Source organism: Rutidosis leptorrhynchoides, chromosome 10 (genome assembly GCF_046630445.1).
Source record: "Rutidosis leptorrhynchoides isolate AG116_Rl617_1_P2 chromosome 10, CSIRO_AGI_Rlap_v1, whole genome shotgun sequence".
NCBI classification, from domain to species: Eukaryota; Viridiplantae; Streptophyta; class Magnoliopsida; order Asterales; family Asteraceae; genus Rutidosis; species Rutidosis leptorrhynchoides.
Window position 1 is genome coordinate 323,284,754 of NC_092342.1, and position 17,317 is coordinate 323,302,070.

Sequence of the window (17,317 nt, forward strand, 5' to 3'; positions counted from 1 at the left end):
AAGTTATTCATATATCTAATTCCAACAGTTAATATTCCTTGTTATTGTATGTGTCTTAATTACGTTATTTAAACAAACACTTTACCATTTATTTCAAATATCGTTAAAAATGAATGATTTCCCAAATCAACGTGGACCTCACAACAGAAACCCGTAATAATATTATAATCCTTAAGGGACTCAATAAATATTTTTTTAATTCAATCGTTTGGCATAATCTTTTAAATCCGTATTTAAATATATCAATCAGATAATCAAACTAATAAGGTTAATGCACAATATCGTTTTCATAACACTTTGTTACGTTTTCAAGTTATAGTATATGTACCTATTTACATATAATTGTTCGCGAATCGTTGAGAACAATCGAAGGGTAATTGAATAATTCAAAATTTTGAGATTCAACTTCATAGACTTTGCTTATCGTATCGGAAACGTTAAAGATTAAGTTTAAATTTGGTCAGAAATTTCCGGGTCATCACAAATTCGATAGAGGACGAGGATGAAGATGCTTGCTGCTCATGCTGTTCTTCCTGTGCGTCCTCGGAGTCTGATACGTAGCTGCCTGTCTAGTCGTGGTGTGCGTCACTTTATGTCCTCGCGATATTGTGTTTCTTATTTTTCGAATCCTTAATTGTTGTGAGTTTTTAGTTGGGTGTAGTCGTTGGATGTAGTCTCGTGCTTTTTTATTTCTAGCTTCTTGCTAGTTTCTTTTCGTGTAATTTTTATTTAATAAAATTATCTCGCCTTTAAAAAAAACAATTTATTTTTATTTATTTTATTTATTTTTATTTTTATTAATAAAAATAGACAATACCGAGTCACTTCTAAAAATAATACAGAAATATAACCAGTGAAATCGCCCAATTCTCAAATCAGAATCAGCAACCTACTATGTGGATTTCGCTGTAATTTAACCCCAATTCTACTACAATTCGCTCTTATAACCTTAAATTCAACCCCAATTCTTAAATGCCGATGAAGGTTTCATTCAAAGTTTCCAAAACAGGCGCTCGATTTCGCCCTAAACCTAAACCTAAATCTGATATCCATACACCTCTCCATGAAGATGAAGATATCAACATTTCTACTCAAAATCACAAAATTTCATCAGTTTCTACTAATTTAAAACCGTCGGTATATATCATGATCATCTCTATACCATCTTATCACTCAATTTTGTTAACTATTTCGCGTCCAACCTTTATTTCCTGCAACGCTGACAGTATATGTTAATTGCGTGTTGATTGAATTCTACTTACGTCAGTTTAATTGTGTACTCATTGCATAAAGTGAACTACCTTCTTATCTTACTAATATAATGATGTTTAAATTGCTGTAGGTTCTAATTTACTTGTGTATTATTAAGTGAAATTTATACAATACAGTATCTTTTAGGTCACTTGAATTAGGGATCAGAAAGGTTTTTTATACAACTGATTGATACAGCATTTATATATACATACACACGCACTTGTATATAACATGGTGCTATACGTATAGGTTGATGTCACTGAGGAGGTTCAGGATGCTGCTGAAATTTTAGGTATGTTGTGAGGAACAGTTACGTATACATTTATTCATCTAGTTACAGTTGTATTTTGTTTAATTGCTAGAAATATTGATTTTTTAATTTTGGAATGTTATGTTTTTTAGATGCAGATGTTTCTTTCTATATAAGCTTATATCCAGATGGATATTCGATTGGAAACCCATCTGAGGTTTGTTACAACATTATATCACCTTTTATGATTTGATGTCAAGAGGACTAGGTTTGGAAAGTTTAATTTTGTTTGTTGTGCACTTCGTTTAGAATCGGTCTGGGCCTCAAGATGCTGTGCAAGATGATCCAAAGTATGTGCACCCGTATGATCGGACGTCAGAGAGTCTGTTCTTGGTAGGTGTTAGTCTTCATACGCATCTCCATGTATAATGTATTTAGCATTTGAGACTTAAAGAACTAGTAAGCAATTGTTTTGATATGCTTTGTTACTTCAGTAAACAAATTCGAGTTGTAGCTTGAGGTGTCAATCTCAATCCATTTACTTATGAATAGGTCAATTTGGGCCCTGTTTGTCTCATATGGGTTGAAAGTTGTGCTAAAGGGGAAGATGTCAAATAGGTGAATGGGTTGATAGTTTCTGAAAGTTTAAATTTGTTGTGTACATGCTAAAGTAACCAAACCTGTTTTTTTTAAAGATTTAGATTTGATCTTCATAATATTTATTTGAAAACTCCAAATGACGATAACAATTACTTTTAATAAGGCGAAAAAAGTGTGTGCGGGTTAACCCAAACTGGCGGGACATGTTCTGATGCATACTGAAAATGAGTCGTGTCATCCCAAACTTATTTTGTCTTGTCACCTCTAGTTCTAGCACAGGTTTTTAATAGGACAACTTTAAATTGTTTTAAATGTGCATTTAGCGATCTGTTAAGAACTGTTGCTTTAACTACTTTTATCTTTAATTTTGTTCTTGAGTCTATTGAGCGTGGCATGTTGCCTGCTGATTTCCTGGATGATATACCATGCAAATATATCAATGGAGCCGTTGCTTGCGAGGTAAGTTACTACATTAGTTAGTAACATAACATTAGAAATATTTTCTATCCTTTCTTACGTATTGGCACATACTACAGGTGCGTGATTACAGGAATTGTGGCTTTGAACCAGGAGTCAATGGTTCTTCTGCAAATGCCTCCCCTACTACCACTAAAATACGTCTTAAGATGTCATTAGACAACGTGGTTAAGGATATCCCTTTGATATCCGATAGTTCATGGACTTATGGTGACTTAATGGTGAGTTTCTTTTTTTTTCTTTTTTCTTTTTAAATTCTAAGAATGAAAATACTTGACAATTTGCCATTCAATTGATCTGAGCCTGTAGGAAGTGGAAGCGCGTATATTGATGGCCCTTCAGCCGAAGCTGGATCTTGACCCAACTCCCAACTTCAACAAACTCTGTAGACCACCAACATCCACAAATGTAAGTTTTGTAAACTTAGTAATACATTTATGGTGTCGGGAACTCTTTGTAACTTCAATTTATTTCAGCTAAACTTGAATATTCGCGAACTTCGGCGGAAGCGGTTAAGGCAGTTGTCAGGGTCAGACAACCTGGTCAATGGGAAGAAGGTTTGCATGGACCGAACGCTAGAAAACTCAAGCGCGGGTCAAATATTGCAGCAGCCATCTGATGCTATGAACATGTCCACCCAAAATGTTGGTCCGAGTATTCCTGTGTCTCCTTCATTATCTTACCCATCAAAATATCAAATCGGGACTGGAAACCAGAGACTCATGCAGGATCATGGGCAAGATATTATAAATTCATATGCTGACAGTATGAATACTAATATCACTAAGCGGGAAAACCAAGATGGTCAACTGTCTCCTATGGCGAGTTTGACTAAAAGAGGTAGGTCAAACTCCATGGGTCTCGATGGTACTGGTCAACAACAACAAACAATGGATGGATACAATTCACTCATGCAGCAGCAATCAACCGGGAGAGGAATTCAGTTACCTAATAACACTGGAATTCAAAAGTACCCTTTTGAAGGAGGTTTCAATCAGGACCCATTTACAATGGGGCAGCAAGGAGTGAGATACAATCTAAAACAAGAAGCGGTTGACTCTGAGCTAAATCGGACTATGCATATGATGGATTCAGACGTTGATCCACGTCTGCAACAACAGAGAATGACTCAGCATATATCGAGATCTAGTTTCCCTCCAACTCCATGGAACAACAATATGGATAATTCTCGAAAAGAGGAACAGTTTCAAAGACGAAAATCAGCACAAAGTCCACGTGTCTCTTCTGGTGCATTACCTCAATCTCCATTGTCGTCCAAGTCTGGGGAGTTTTCTAGTGGGTCCCATGGCGGGCAGTATGGTGTAACTGCACCGAGAGACAAGTCGGCGGTCACGTCGGGTCCCACTGTAGGTGGTCAAGTATCTATGACCGCTAACGCTCAAATAGCAGCCAGAAGGTCTAACTCTCTCCCAAAAACACAAGCAATGAATGGGATAGGATCTTCTGCTAGTGCAAGTAACATGAGTGGTGGGCCCTTTAATTCTACCAGTTCTCTTGTTGGAAAAGATGCTGATAAAAGCATGCGCGATAAGTTTTCCAAAATTGAAATGCTGACGGTCAGGTATTGTGTACTCTTTAATTCAACATGAAAAAGTATTTTCAGTAGATTTAACAACAAAAACAATCATAGTGGGCAGTGGCTATATCAACAATTTTGACAAACTATATTGGGGTTTTGTGATATATAATACAATAATAATATTAATATATATAATATAATAATATATATATACACATAATTTGTGGCAGGTATCAACTTAACTGCAAAAAGAACAAGGTGGATGAGTACAGAAAGACTACAGTGTTTCCTACATCACCGTTGAATCATTATCTCTATAATGATCATAATAATAATGAGAATCCCAAAGATGACACCTGTAAAATGCCTTTGTCTAAGTCTCTTGTGGGAGGGAGCATGAACGTTTGCAAGACTAGAGTTTTGACTTTTTTGCAGCATGAACGTGTACTCCAAGGTTTGCTTGTTCAAGTATAATAGACAATTTTGAAGTCTTCAATTCATAATAGACTTTGACTTATTGTTTATCGTTGATTATTCTTTCAGGAAATGTGTATACACTTGTCCCAAAATCGCGAACTAGAATGATATTGTCAGAGAAATGTGATGACGGCACTGTAGCAATGCATTATGGAGAACTTGACGATTGTGATTACTTGGCAGAAGAAAATTGTCTTCCTACCCTTCCGAATACCGTGAGTCTTTATTTATTTATTTATTTATTTATTTTGACCTTGAATCTAGCAAGTTTAAGTTATTTATTTATGCTGACGTGTCGTTTGACCTGATATTACAGCATGTTGCTGACTTGCTAGCAGCGCAGTTCTGCACACTGGTATAAACTTATTTATTTTACTTTTAACTTTTACAGATGTTAAAAGATTATATATAGGTGTCGTTTGTTTTTCGGTCTACAGATCTTATTATGTCTTATGTTTGTTTTTCTGAAGACATAAAAGACATAAGATAAAATAATGTCTTATTCTGTCTGCAATCTTGCAGACTTAGAAATGTGCTTCTAAGAGCTGCAGACAGGATTAAGTTATTTTGCAGACATAAAAACAAATTGTCTTCGGTTTTCAGCATACAGACCTTCAGACCGGCAGATCTTCAGACAAAAACATCTTAAATAACAAACAGCACCTTAAATATATATTTTTTTGGCAATTTTGATATTTTGATATCATCTGTTTGTGCAGATATTGCGTGAAGGTTATCATGTTGAAGCCGATCAGCTTCAACCAAAACCAACTAATGTGGTTCGATCTTCTGGTGATTTACCTAACAATAATGCATCTGGAGTATTATCTCCAAACACCGAAATCCCGGAAACGGTTTCAGGCCAACCGTCTAATGAAGCTGCAAAACCATCCGATACAGGAACAATTAGCAACTCATCAGTAATTACATCAGGTACAAGAATGCATCCACCTGTAAATTCACAACCGTTACAAATCGCTCAAAATGGGTTGTTGCCAACATCAAGGCCTATGCAATCGGAATCACAACAATCTTTCCAACAACACCACCAACATAATTTGATGCAAAGATCGTCTGCTGCTATGATGCTTGCCTCAAATCCATTATCACATATAAACGCAATGGGTCAGAATTCAAACATGCAACAGTTGGGTCATATGCTTAATAAACCCTCCCCACTCCAACTTCAGTTATTACAACAACAGCAGCAACAACAACAACAACAGCCTCAAATGCAAAGGAAAATGATGATGGGACTTGGTAACGTTGGAATCGGGGGTAATACTGGAAATAACATGGTTGGGATGGGGGCAATGGGGGGCGCTCGTGGTATTTCGCCACCGATGTCGGGGGCAATTTCGGGAATGGGAAATGGTATGGGTCAGGCCCCGCTTAATATGAATCAGGCTACAAGTATCAGTAATGCAATAAGCCAGCAGCTACGGTCTGGTATGATAACCCCTGCGCAGGCTGCGATTATGACAACCAAACTTAGGATGGCACAAAGCAGGAATATCTTAGGTGCAGCACCAGGACAGTCCAGTAATATCCCTGGGTTAACAGGTGCTAACCGCCAGGTGCATCCAGGGTCAAGTAACTACTCGATGTTGGGTTCCACAATGAACAGATCAAACAACGTGAACCCAATGCAGCGAACCGCTATGGCCCCACCGAAACTGATATCGGGCATGAATGTCTACATGAACCCACAACTACAACAACAGCAACAAATGAATCTACAACAGCTACAACAGCAGCAGCAAATGCCACATCAGCAACAGGTGCAACCACAGTTGCCACATCAGCAACAGCAGCAGCAGCAAGAGTCGACGTCCCCGTTACAGGCGGTTCTTTCGCCACCTCAGCAGGTAGGGTCACCATCAATGGGTTTACCACAGCAACAAGCTAGTCCACAACAAATGAGCCAGCAGCGAACTCCAATGAGTCCGCAATTGAGTTCTGGTGCGATCCATACTCCAATGAGTGCGGGTAATCAAGATAGTGCGTGTCCTGCTAGCCCCCAGCTGAGCTCGCAGACCATGGGATCTGTTAGTAGTATGACCAATTCACCAATGGAGATGCAAGGCGTCAACAAGAGTAGCTAGTTATATATATTTGGTTAATGTAGATTTTTCGATTTTTTTTTCCTTTTTTTTTTTTTTTCTTCTGTTCAAGTAGAAAGATTATTACTGGTATTGTGAACTGTTTGGAACAACCTGATAATCCGTGTAAGTAGGTTTATTACTCTGAAGTTTATAATAATAATATAATATAATATAATATAATGGAGAATTGTGTATTTGTGTTTAGGAGCACAAATATAAGATGCACAAACAATTCACCTGTCTTATTGTCATGTAATTGAATTTAGCCTGACCGGCTAAAATATAACAGAAAACGGATATATGGCTCAGCGGATTGGATATCACGTTTGACTTTGAATTTAGAGGCGGTGAGTTCGAATCGTATAGTGACTTGCTTTTTCATGTTAGGTAGGAAGTTATTTGTGTTTGCATTTTTGGCTAGCGACAGTCAAGTCGTCAATAAGTCGACGCTTGCTGTTTACTCTTAGTTGAAAGAAATGGTGTTTAAATCAAGTGCAAAGAAATGGTGTTTAAATCAAGTACAGTCATACTCATTATATCAAACCAGCAGAATGCATATAACTAATAATCCCATCAGCAACAATGATCATGTTTAACCAAATGTATATGCATTATGTTTACATATCAGAGATCTATAAAACGAGTATTTATACGTTTCAATGGTATCAAAAATACCATATCTAACATTTATTTTTTTAATCATTTGACACTCAAATCACAAGATGAAATGAGACTACATTCTACAATATCGATTATCGAGCTGCGTCCTCACATGATTCTTAGTAATATCACTGAGAGTAGGGCAGCCAGAAAGAGCCATTGTAAGTTCAAGTTCATCTTTCAGCATATTAATCACTCTTTTTACTCCATACTCTCCCTTTGCTGCAAGCCCATACACAACCGGACGTCCTATCTGCAACGTCAATTAAATAACAAAAAAATAAACATTTATAAATACTACCATTTTCGTCTCATTTCTAGATACTTCTAGAACTTACCAGAACAGCTTGTGCACCGAGAGCTAAAGCCTTGAACACATCCGTTCCTCGCCTTATTCCACCATCAAACAGAACTGGTATCCGTCCTTTAACTGCAAGTACCACCTGCCAACCAATAGGCAATAGATATTGTACTAATGAATTGGTACTTGTGTTTTATGTGTATGTGATTAGATATAAGTGCATAAACATAATTACCTCTTCAAGAGCGGAAATGGTGGCTGGAACATAATCTAGCTGGCGGGCTCCATGGTTAGAGACTATGATTCCTTCAACTCCTACCTCCACAGCTTTAATGGCTGCCAAGAAACGGTCATGGTGGGTAACGGGTCAAAATGGTCACATTTTAGTATTGCTTTAATGGGCCTGGTCGTGTTTACATAAAAAACTTTTGGTCTTACCATCTTCACGAGTGAGTACACCTTTAATCAAAATTGGCAATTTCGTAATGGATCTTAACCAAGCAATGTCCTGCAAAACAAAAGAGGCAACTACTTTCAGCAAAATACAAACCTACCATTTAAAAAAAAGGAAAAAAGACTAAAACAATCCATATTGTTTGATCAAATTTGCTGGTTTGATCCCTGTGGTTTTTTCCTGACTAAGATAGTCCATGCGGTTTGTCTAAAATTGCTGGTTTGGTCCCTGCGGTTTTATTCTTTTCTGTCATAAAAAACTGAAGAAAACCACAATGGTTTATACTACCTTCCAAGCAAAAGAAGGATCCAAGGTTTTGGATGCATAAGCTTCAAGATTTGAACCCCCACTCTGAAAGAAATATACAATATATATAATCATAATCATCTATATAAATGCATAATAATAAGTAAGTTAACCCAAAATAAACCACAATAAACGATAGCGATTTCACTTGCATCTTCAACTTCGGTTGAAAATAGACCTTCAAAATTCTTCAGCTGGGGTGCAATCATCCTACATTAAATATCGCGGTGCCAAATAATCAACTAGTTATGTACAATAGAAGAAATGTATACGTAAAACACTATTCCTATATTTTACTTGTTTTTTATGTCGGCTTCTCTACGACCAAGTTTTGGAGTATCAGCAGTAAGAAGTATAGCTTTAAACCCATTCATTTCAGCTCTTTTCACCATCAGAGCGGATATTTCGCGTTGCTTATAGACCTAAAAGTACAAGAAAAACATAACGATATTTAAAAAAAAAAACATATATGTACATGATGCAAAAGATTGAATTATAAAGGATGACGTATGACGTACATATAACTGAAAGAAACGAACAGCATTGCAACTAGAAGCAACCTCCTCGATTGTGCATGTAGAGCTAAAAGACAACCCCTGAAACCGAAAGTTAAAATTCAGAAAAGGAAAATATAAAAACGAGTTGCAGCAGTAAAACTTAAATTACCATTATGACGTCACACGCTGCGGCTGCTTTGGCTGTCAAAACTTCTCCTGCAATACTCGAAAATAATACAGTAAATGCAAGGTTGGAAAAGTCACAAGACAAGACTATTCGGTCGGGACTTTGAAACGACTAGTCAGTCGAGTCAGGGTTCTTGTTGGACATTGATTAACGTTGACTTTTAGTAATATATATACCACACATAAATATATCAAACATATATATTTCATACGTAAAATTTTCTAACATATGCATAGGGCAACTATTAAAAATATTAAAATTTTAACCTAACTTTGATCAATCTTGACTTTCACCGACCTAGACCCAACTCAGACGACCTTGACTGACTTTGACCTAACTTTGACCAGAGTTTTTAGTGTTGACCGACTAATTAGACGTTTTTGAGTGAAATGGGACGGGCGAATCACCAAACCAACTAAACGGCTGAGACGGTCGCTGTTTACAACAGTGCACAAATGCATATAATGATAGTTGCTAGACACAAATTACTTGTGTGATTTTTACATGGCCTCCAGACAAAATTTCTAAACTAAACAAATATGTTTTAGACTTTTAGGTCTTACACAGATTACCTACCTTCAGGATGAGCCAACTTATGCATAGCAGTTGGACCAACCATAATTGGTGCCGAAGTTTTGTAACCCAATATGGTTGTCGACATATCTATTTTACTTACATCCACTAGTATTCTTGGCCGAAGCCTGTTAGAAAACCATAGTAAAAAAAAATTACATACATGATATAAATAATGATGATGAAAAAGTAACGAATATAACATACTGGGAAATATTCATTTGCATCCTTCATTTTGCTTGAAAACCAGGGGATAAATCTCAACCCTTATAATCAATGGCTAGGATTAAAAACGCGGGACAATCACATGTGATTGTCATGACAATCCATGCGATTGTAAGATCTCAAACAAAATTAGGGATTCAAATGAAAATCACATAACATATTACGTAATTCGTTGAAATGCTTCAACGTTCTCTCTGAGCGTGTGCTGATCCTCGGCACCTCCAGAAAAAAAGTCGTAATACATCTTTGGAAGGGCTTGTTTTGCCAATTCTTGATATTCCTTTACGTTAACCGGCTCATCACTACCCATTCTTACTTCAATTCTGGTGTCAAGAATTACAATTAGCTAAGATTATTATATCGAGGATTTGAAGATGTTCAATCGTTAGCATCACATAAACGTAAGAAGTCTAATTCGATTCGACTATCAAACAATGTAAATAGATACATCTCTCTGTATATATATAAATAGGAAAAATAATTATTCTACCATCAATCCCTTGTATTTTACTACTACTTGTGAAGTAAAATTACAACTAAAGACTTTCGAGAAATGTAAACATCAATATTTTAGACAAAATTAAATTACTCAAATTAAACATCTTTGTAGTAAGGATTTTAAAGGTCTAATGACCACACATCAGAAATGAAATCAAAGTATATTTTTATGTACTGCAATCTACCCCTAAAACAGAGCACCAATAAAATATAAGAAAAAACAAAGTTAGGGTTTGACCAGAAACCATGGAAGTAAGTGATACAAGCTTACTAATTTCTAACATGATTTTAGGTGAGCAGTTAACAACCTATAGATTATTTAACCTAAGTACAAACTAATTAACTAACTAATTAATGTTATATTGTTAATTTCCAAGTCTGAAAACATTTATAATCCAAAATAACAAATAGTAGAAACATGATGGGTATTATTAATATGTAGTACAACATAATATCATAACCAACTGTTAACAGGGCCAAGAACACATGTAAAAATGATACTGTACCTTTTTATATGAGATTGATCTGCAGTGGATGAGTATGTGAGAGTCCAAGCCTTGCAATAAAGCACATGTCAAAAGTTTGGTTTTAGGAAAGTTATATTATTGCATATATGGGACCCACAGTGCACTGGGAGAATAAGACAAAAGTGTTCACGGTTTCAATCATAGCTCACCGAAGTGTTGCATACTATTGCGGTTAACTTTTGTTTGTTTATGTTGTCGGATCATCGTTTGCAATTTTGCTTCTTCCGGTGTGTTGAAAATTTTGAAAATGTTAAAATTGTAACAACTTTTTTTTAACATGTGATGCACTCATGCACCAAGGTATTTTTTTCCCCGAAATACATAATTCAAATTGAAATAGATGATACAGTACAAAAAAAAACTAGACCTTATTACATTGAAATATTGAATAGGCACACAAAAAAACTCTTACTAGCGGTCAAAATCAACTTCATATGTTTAGTGGATGGTGGATTCTAAATTCAATTATAAAACTCTAAAAGGTTGGGGGTTTATGTTTATATGTCTATATTTAGTATCACTTTAGAGACTTCATATGATTCAAAAAAATTGAGCAATAAACACGTTTAGAAGGTTGGTGGTTTACGTTTATATACATTATTATATATACTTGTTATTACAACTAGACAACTAGATACTACGGAGTACTTGTTTGTCCACCAGAACAGCGTAATAGACGCTATGTTTAACATTTCACATATTGGCTCTACTGATTGAGGCAACAGCAAGCGTCGATTCATTGTCGTCTTGACTGCCGCTTAGAGCCTAAATCGAATCGGGTAGACGTTAAACCCATGGAAATTTGACCCTACCATTTCCATGGAGGTTTTTTTTTTTACTATGCTTTTTTGGTTATTTATTTATTTATCCATTTTTTTCCTTTTTTATTTATTATTATTATTATTATATTATTTTAAAAAAATATATTTTATTTTATTTTATTTTCTTAATTATTGGCCGGAGGTCCACTCGGAATCAATCTACCTATCTGTCGAATAGAGAGAGATGACTTTCTCTACTTTTAAGAGTGTTTTTCACTCTGAGTGGGAAATGACCTGTCTTTATTCTCGAATAGGGGAATGATTTGAAATGTCCCGTTCTTATTGATTAAAAACGTTCCATATTAATTGATTTCGTTGCGAGGTTTTGACCTCTATATGAGACGTTTTTCAAAGACTGCATTCATTTTTAAAACAAACCATAACCTTTATTTCATAAATAAAGGTTTAAAAAGCTTTACGTAGATTATCAAATAATGATAATCTAAAATATTCTGTTTACACACGACCTTTACATAATGGTTTACAATACAAATATGTTACATCGAAATCAGTTTCTTGAATGCAGTTTTTACACAATATCATACAAACATGGACTCCAAATCTTGTCCTTATTTTAGTATGCAACAGCGGAAGCTCTTAATATTCACCTGAGAATAAACATGCTTTAAACGTCAACAAAAATGTTGGTGAGTTATAGGTTTAACCTATATATATCAAATCGTAATAATAGACCACAAGATTTCATATTTCAATACACATCCCATACATAGAGATAAAAATCATTCATATGGTGAACACCTGGTAACCGACATTAACAAGATGCATATATAAGAATATCCCCATCATTCCGGGACACCCTTCGGATATGATATAAATTTCGAAGTACTAAAGCATCCGGTTCTTTGGATGGGATTTGTTAGGCCCAATAGATCTATCTTTAGGATTCGCGTCAATTAGGGTGTCTGTTCCCTAATTCTTAGATTACCAGACTTAATAAAAAGGGGCATATTCGATTTCGATAATTCAACCATAGAATGTAGTTTCACGTACTTGTGTCTATTTTGTAAATCATTTATAAAACCTGCATGTATTCTCATCCCAAAAATATTAGATTTTAAAAGTGGGACTATAACTCACTTTCACAGATTTTTACTTCGTCGGAAAGTAAGACTTGGCCACTGGTTGATTCACGAACCTATAACAATATATACATATATATCAAAGTATGTTCAAAATATATTTACAACACTTTTAATATATTTTGATGTTTTAAGTTTATTAAGTCAGCTGTCCTCGTTAGTAACCTACAACTAGTTGTTCACAGTTAGATGTACAGAAATAAATCGATAAATATTATCTTGAATCAATCCACGACCCAGTGTATACGTATCTCAGTATTGATCACAACTCAAACTATATATATTTTGGAATCAACCTCAACCCTGTATAGCTAACTCCAACATTCACATATAGAGTGTCTATGGTTGTTCCGAAATATATATAGATGTGTCGACATGATAGGTCGAAACATTGTATACGTGTCTATGGTATCTCAAGATTACATAATATACAATACAAGTTGATTAAGTTATGGTTGGAATAGATTTGTTACCAATTTTCACGTAGCTAAAATGAGAAAAATTATCCAATCTTGTTTTACCCATAACTTCTTCATTTTAAATCCGTTTTGAGTGAATCAAATTGCTATGGTTTCATATTGAACTCTATTTTATGAATCTAAACAGAAAAAGTATAGGTTTATAGTCGGAAAAATAAGTTACAAGTCATTTTTGTAAAGGTAGTCATTTCAGTCGAAAGAACGACGTCTAGATGACCATTTTAGAAAACATACTTCCACTTTGAGTTTAACCATAATTTTTGGATATAGTTTCATGTTCATAATAAAAATCATTTTCTCAGAATAACAACTTTTAAATCAAAGTTTATCATAGTTTTTAATTAACTAACCCAAAACAGCCCGCGGTGTTACTACGACGGTGTAAATCCGGTTTTACGGTGTTTTTCGTGTTTCCAGGTTTTAAATCATTAAGTTAGCATATCATATAGATATAGAACATGTGTTTAGTTGATTTTAAAAGTCAAGTTAGAAGGATTAACTTTTGTTTGCGAACAAGTTTAGAATTAACTAAACTATGTTCTAGTGATTACAAGTTTAAACCTTTGAATAAGATAGCTTTATATGTATGAATCGAATGATGTTATGAACATCATTACTACCTTAAGTTCCTTGGATAAACCTACTGGAAAAGAGAAAAATGGATCTAGCTTCAATGGATCCTTGGATGGCTCGAAGTTCTTGAAGCAGAATCATGACACGAAAACAAGTTCAAGTAAGATCATCACTTGAAATAAGATTGTTATAGTTATAGAAATTGAACCAAAGTTTGAATATGATTATTACCCTGTATTAGAATGATAACCTACTGTAATAAACAAAGATTTCTTGAGGTTGGATGATCACCTTACAAGATTGGAAGTGAGCTAGCAAACTTGAAAGTATTCTTGATTTTATGAAACTAGAACTTTTGGAATTTATGAAGAACACTTAGAACTTGAAGATAGAACTTGAGAGAGATCAATTAGATGAAGAAAATTGAAGAATGAAAGTGTTTGTAGGTGTTTTTGGTCGTTGGTGTATGGATTAGATATAAAGGATATGTAATTTTGTTTTCATGTAAATAAGTCATGAATGATTACTCATATTTTTGTAATTTTATGAGATATTTCATGCTAGTTGCTAAATGATGGTTCCCACATGTGTTAGGTGACTCACATGGGCTGCTAAGAGCTGATCATTGGAGTGTATATACCAATAGTACATACATCTAAAAGCTGTGTATTGTACGAGTATGAATACGGGTGCATGCGAGTAGAATTGTTGATGAAACTGAACGAGGATGTAATTGTAAGCATTTTTGTTAAGTAGAAGTATTTTGATAAGTGTATTGAAATCTTTCAAAAGTGTATAAATACATATTAAAACACTACATGTATATACATTTTAACTGAGTCGTTAAGTCATCGTTAGTCGTTACATGTAAGTGTTGTTTTGAAACCTTTAGGTTAACGATCTTGTTAAATGTTGTTAACCCAATGTTTATAATATCAAATGAGATTTTAAATTATTATATTATCATGATATTATCATGTATGAATATCTCTTAATATGATATATATACATTAAATGTCTTTACAACGATAATCGTTACATATATGTCTCGTTTAAAAATCATTAAGTTAGTAGTCTTGTTTTTACATATGTAGTTCATTGTTAATATACTTAATGATATGTTTACTTATCATAGTATCATGTTAACTATATATATATCCATATATATGTCATCATATAGTTTTTACAAGTTTTAACGTTCGTGAATCACCGGTCAACTTGGGTGGTCAATTGTCTATATGAAACATATTTTAATTAATCAAGTCTTAACAAGTTTGATTGCTTAACATGTTGGAAACATTTAATCATGTAAATATCAATCTCAATTAATATATATAAACATGTAAAAGTTCGGGTCACTACAGTACCTACCCGTTAAATAAATTTCGTCCCGAAATTTTAAGCTGTTGAAGGTGTTGACGAATCTTCTGGAAATAGATGCGGGTATTTCTTCTTCATCTGATCTTCACGCTCCCAGGTGAACTCGGGTCCTCTACGAGCATTCCATCGAACCTTAACAATTGGTATCTTGTTTTGCTTAAGTCTTTTAACCTCACGATCCATTATTTCGACGGGTTCTTCGATGAATTGAAGTTTTTCGTTGATTTGGATTTCATCTAACGGAATAGTGAGATCTTCTTTAGCAAAACATTTCTTCAAATTCGAGACGTGGAAAGTGTTATGTACAGCCGCGAGTTGTTGAGGTAACTCTAGTCGGTAAGCTACTGGTCCGACACGATCAATAATCTTGAATGGTCCAATATACCTTGGATTTAATTTCCCTCGTTTACCAAATCGAACAACGCCTTTCCAAGGTGTAACTTTAAGCATGACCATCTCTCCAATTTCAAATTCTATATCTTTTCTTTTAATGTCAGCGTAGCTCTTTTGTCGACTTTGGGCGGTTTTCAACCGTTGTTGAATTTGGATGATCTTCTCGGTAGTTTCTTGTATAATCTCCGGACCCGTAATCTGTCTATCCCCCACTTCACTCCAACAAATCGGAGACCTGCACTTTCTACCATAAAGTGCTTTAAACGGCGCCATCTCAATGCTTGAATGGTAGCTGTTGTTGTAGGAAAATTCTGCTAACGGTAGATGTCGATCCCAACTGTTTCCGAAATCAATAACACATGCTCGTAGCATGTCTTCAAGCGTTTGTATCGTCCTTTCGCTCTGCCCATCAGTTTGTGGATGATAGGCAGTACTCATGTCTAGACGAGTTCCTAATGCTTGCTGTAATGTCTGCCAGAATCTTGAAATAAATCTACCATCCCTATCAGAGATAATAGAGATTGGTATTCCATGTCTGGAGACGACTTCCTTCAAATACAGTCGTGCTAACTTCTCCATCTTGTGCTGATTTGGTGAGACGATCAACTATTACCCAAATAGTATCAAAACCACTTGCAGTCCTTGGCAATTTAGTGATGAAATCTGTAACAACCCGTCCTTATCCACCTGGACGAAATCATCAACATCTGGTTCCATTGCGATGATCGACTCCGAGTAAGGTCTTTAAAATGAGCAAATACACAGCGGAAGACTTAATTTGTACCTGAGAATAACATGCTTTAAAAAGTCAACATAAAGTTGGTGAGATATATAGGTTTGATGCTAGCAGTGTAATAACTATGGACCACAAGATTTCATATTTATAAACATAATACACTCGCAAGTGTATGAAAAGCATTCCAAGCAATGGGCACCCGGTAACTAGCCTTAACAAGAGTGTGTACCCCTGAGTTATAATAATATGTGCACCGAATCAAGTGCGTTCCGTTAACCTCGAAGTACTAAACACCCGTTCTTCTAGTTTACTAGAACAACATCTGGGTGGGGGTGTAAAACCCGATAGATCTATCTTTAGGATTCGCGCCTACCAGTTCATAAACCAATAGTTAAAGTTACCAAGCTAGGGGATTTTTGATTCAAACCCATGTAGAACGTAATTTTAGTCACTTGTGTCCATAACGTAAATCATTTATAAAAAAATAGCGCATGTATTCTCAGCCCAAAAATATTTAAAGTTTAAAAGGGACTATATACTCACCTAATGTATTTTGTGGTAAAAATACATATAACATCATTTAACATGTGCAAGGTTGGCCTTCGATTCACGAACCTATATCATTTATATATTTATCAATATACATAGTGAACATATAATGGTATTCAATTCAGTTTATATATATTGATTATAAAATATATTAGTTGTTAAAAATATTAATATATTTATTATTTCTAACACAATATATATATCTATTTATGTTATTTTTATATTAAATTAGTGAATTAGGTATACTTATAATTATAGTTTTCATATAATTATGTTTTGTTTGTCAAAATAATAATTATGATAATACTTTAAATAAAGATAATAATACTAATAATTAGATTTAATAGTGATATTG

At 34.8% G+C, this 17,317-nt stretch overlaps 2 protein-coding genes across 3 annotated transcripts; one reads left to right on the forward strand and one right to left on the reverse strand.

The window, feature by feature from the left end:
- The first annotated feature begins 868 nt into the window (after nucleotides 1–868).
- Nucleotides 869–6,882, forward strand: LOC139871758 (protein PHYTOCHROME-DEPENDENT LATE-FLOWERING). Its single transcript, XM_071859492.1, has 12 exons — nucleotides 869–1,137; nucleotides 1,504–1,546; nucleotides 1,657–1,721; nucleotides 1,814–1,897; nucleotides 2,483–2,563; nucleotides 2,641–2,802; nucleotides 2,891–2,989; nucleotides 3,058–4,163; nucleotides 4,352–4,575; nucleotides 4,665–4,813; nucleotides 4,915–4,953; nucleotides 5,318–6,882. Exons 1-12 carry the CDS (start codon nucleotides 973–975, stop codon nucleotides 6,701–6,703), a joined length of 3,603 nt encoding a protein of 1,200 aa, XP_071715593.1. The 5' UTR covers nucleotides 869–972; the 3' UTR covers nucleotides 6,704–6,882.
- Nucleotides 6,883–7,249: 367 nt separating this feature from the next.
- Nucleotides 7,250–11,043, reverse strand: LOC139869983 (peroxisomal (S)-2-hydroxyacid oxidase GLO4-like). Of its 2 annotated transcripts, XM_071857834.1 has the most exons (12): nucleotides 10,911–11,043; nucleotides 10,071–10,229; nucleotides 9,685–9,809; nucleotides 9,091–9,137; nucleotides 8,943–9,020; nucleotides 8,722–8,846; nucleotides 8,577–8,634; nucleotides 8,407–8,469; nucleotides 8,103–8,172; nucleotides 7,900–8,000; nucleotides 7,702–7,806; nucleotides 7,251–7,616 (listed from the first exon to the last, which is right to left on the reverse strand). In XM_071857834.1, exons 2-12 carry the CDS (start codon nucleotides 10,214–10,216, stop codon nucleotides 7,437–7,439), a joined length of 1,098 nt encoding a protein of 365 aa, XP_071713935.1. In that variant the 5' UTR covers nucleotides 10,217–10,229; nucleotides 10,911–11,043; the 3' UTR covers nucleotides 7,251–7,436. The 2 variants fall into 2 exon arrangements, with proteins under 2 accessions (XP_071713936.1, XP_071713935.1); XM_071857835.1 differs by lacking the exons at nucleotides 10,071–10,229; nucleotides 10,911–11,043 and adding an exon at nucleotides 9,889–10,050 and having other exon boundaries at nucleotides 7,250–7,616.
- Between the last annotated feature and the right edge of the window lie 6,274 nt (nucleotides 11,044–17,317).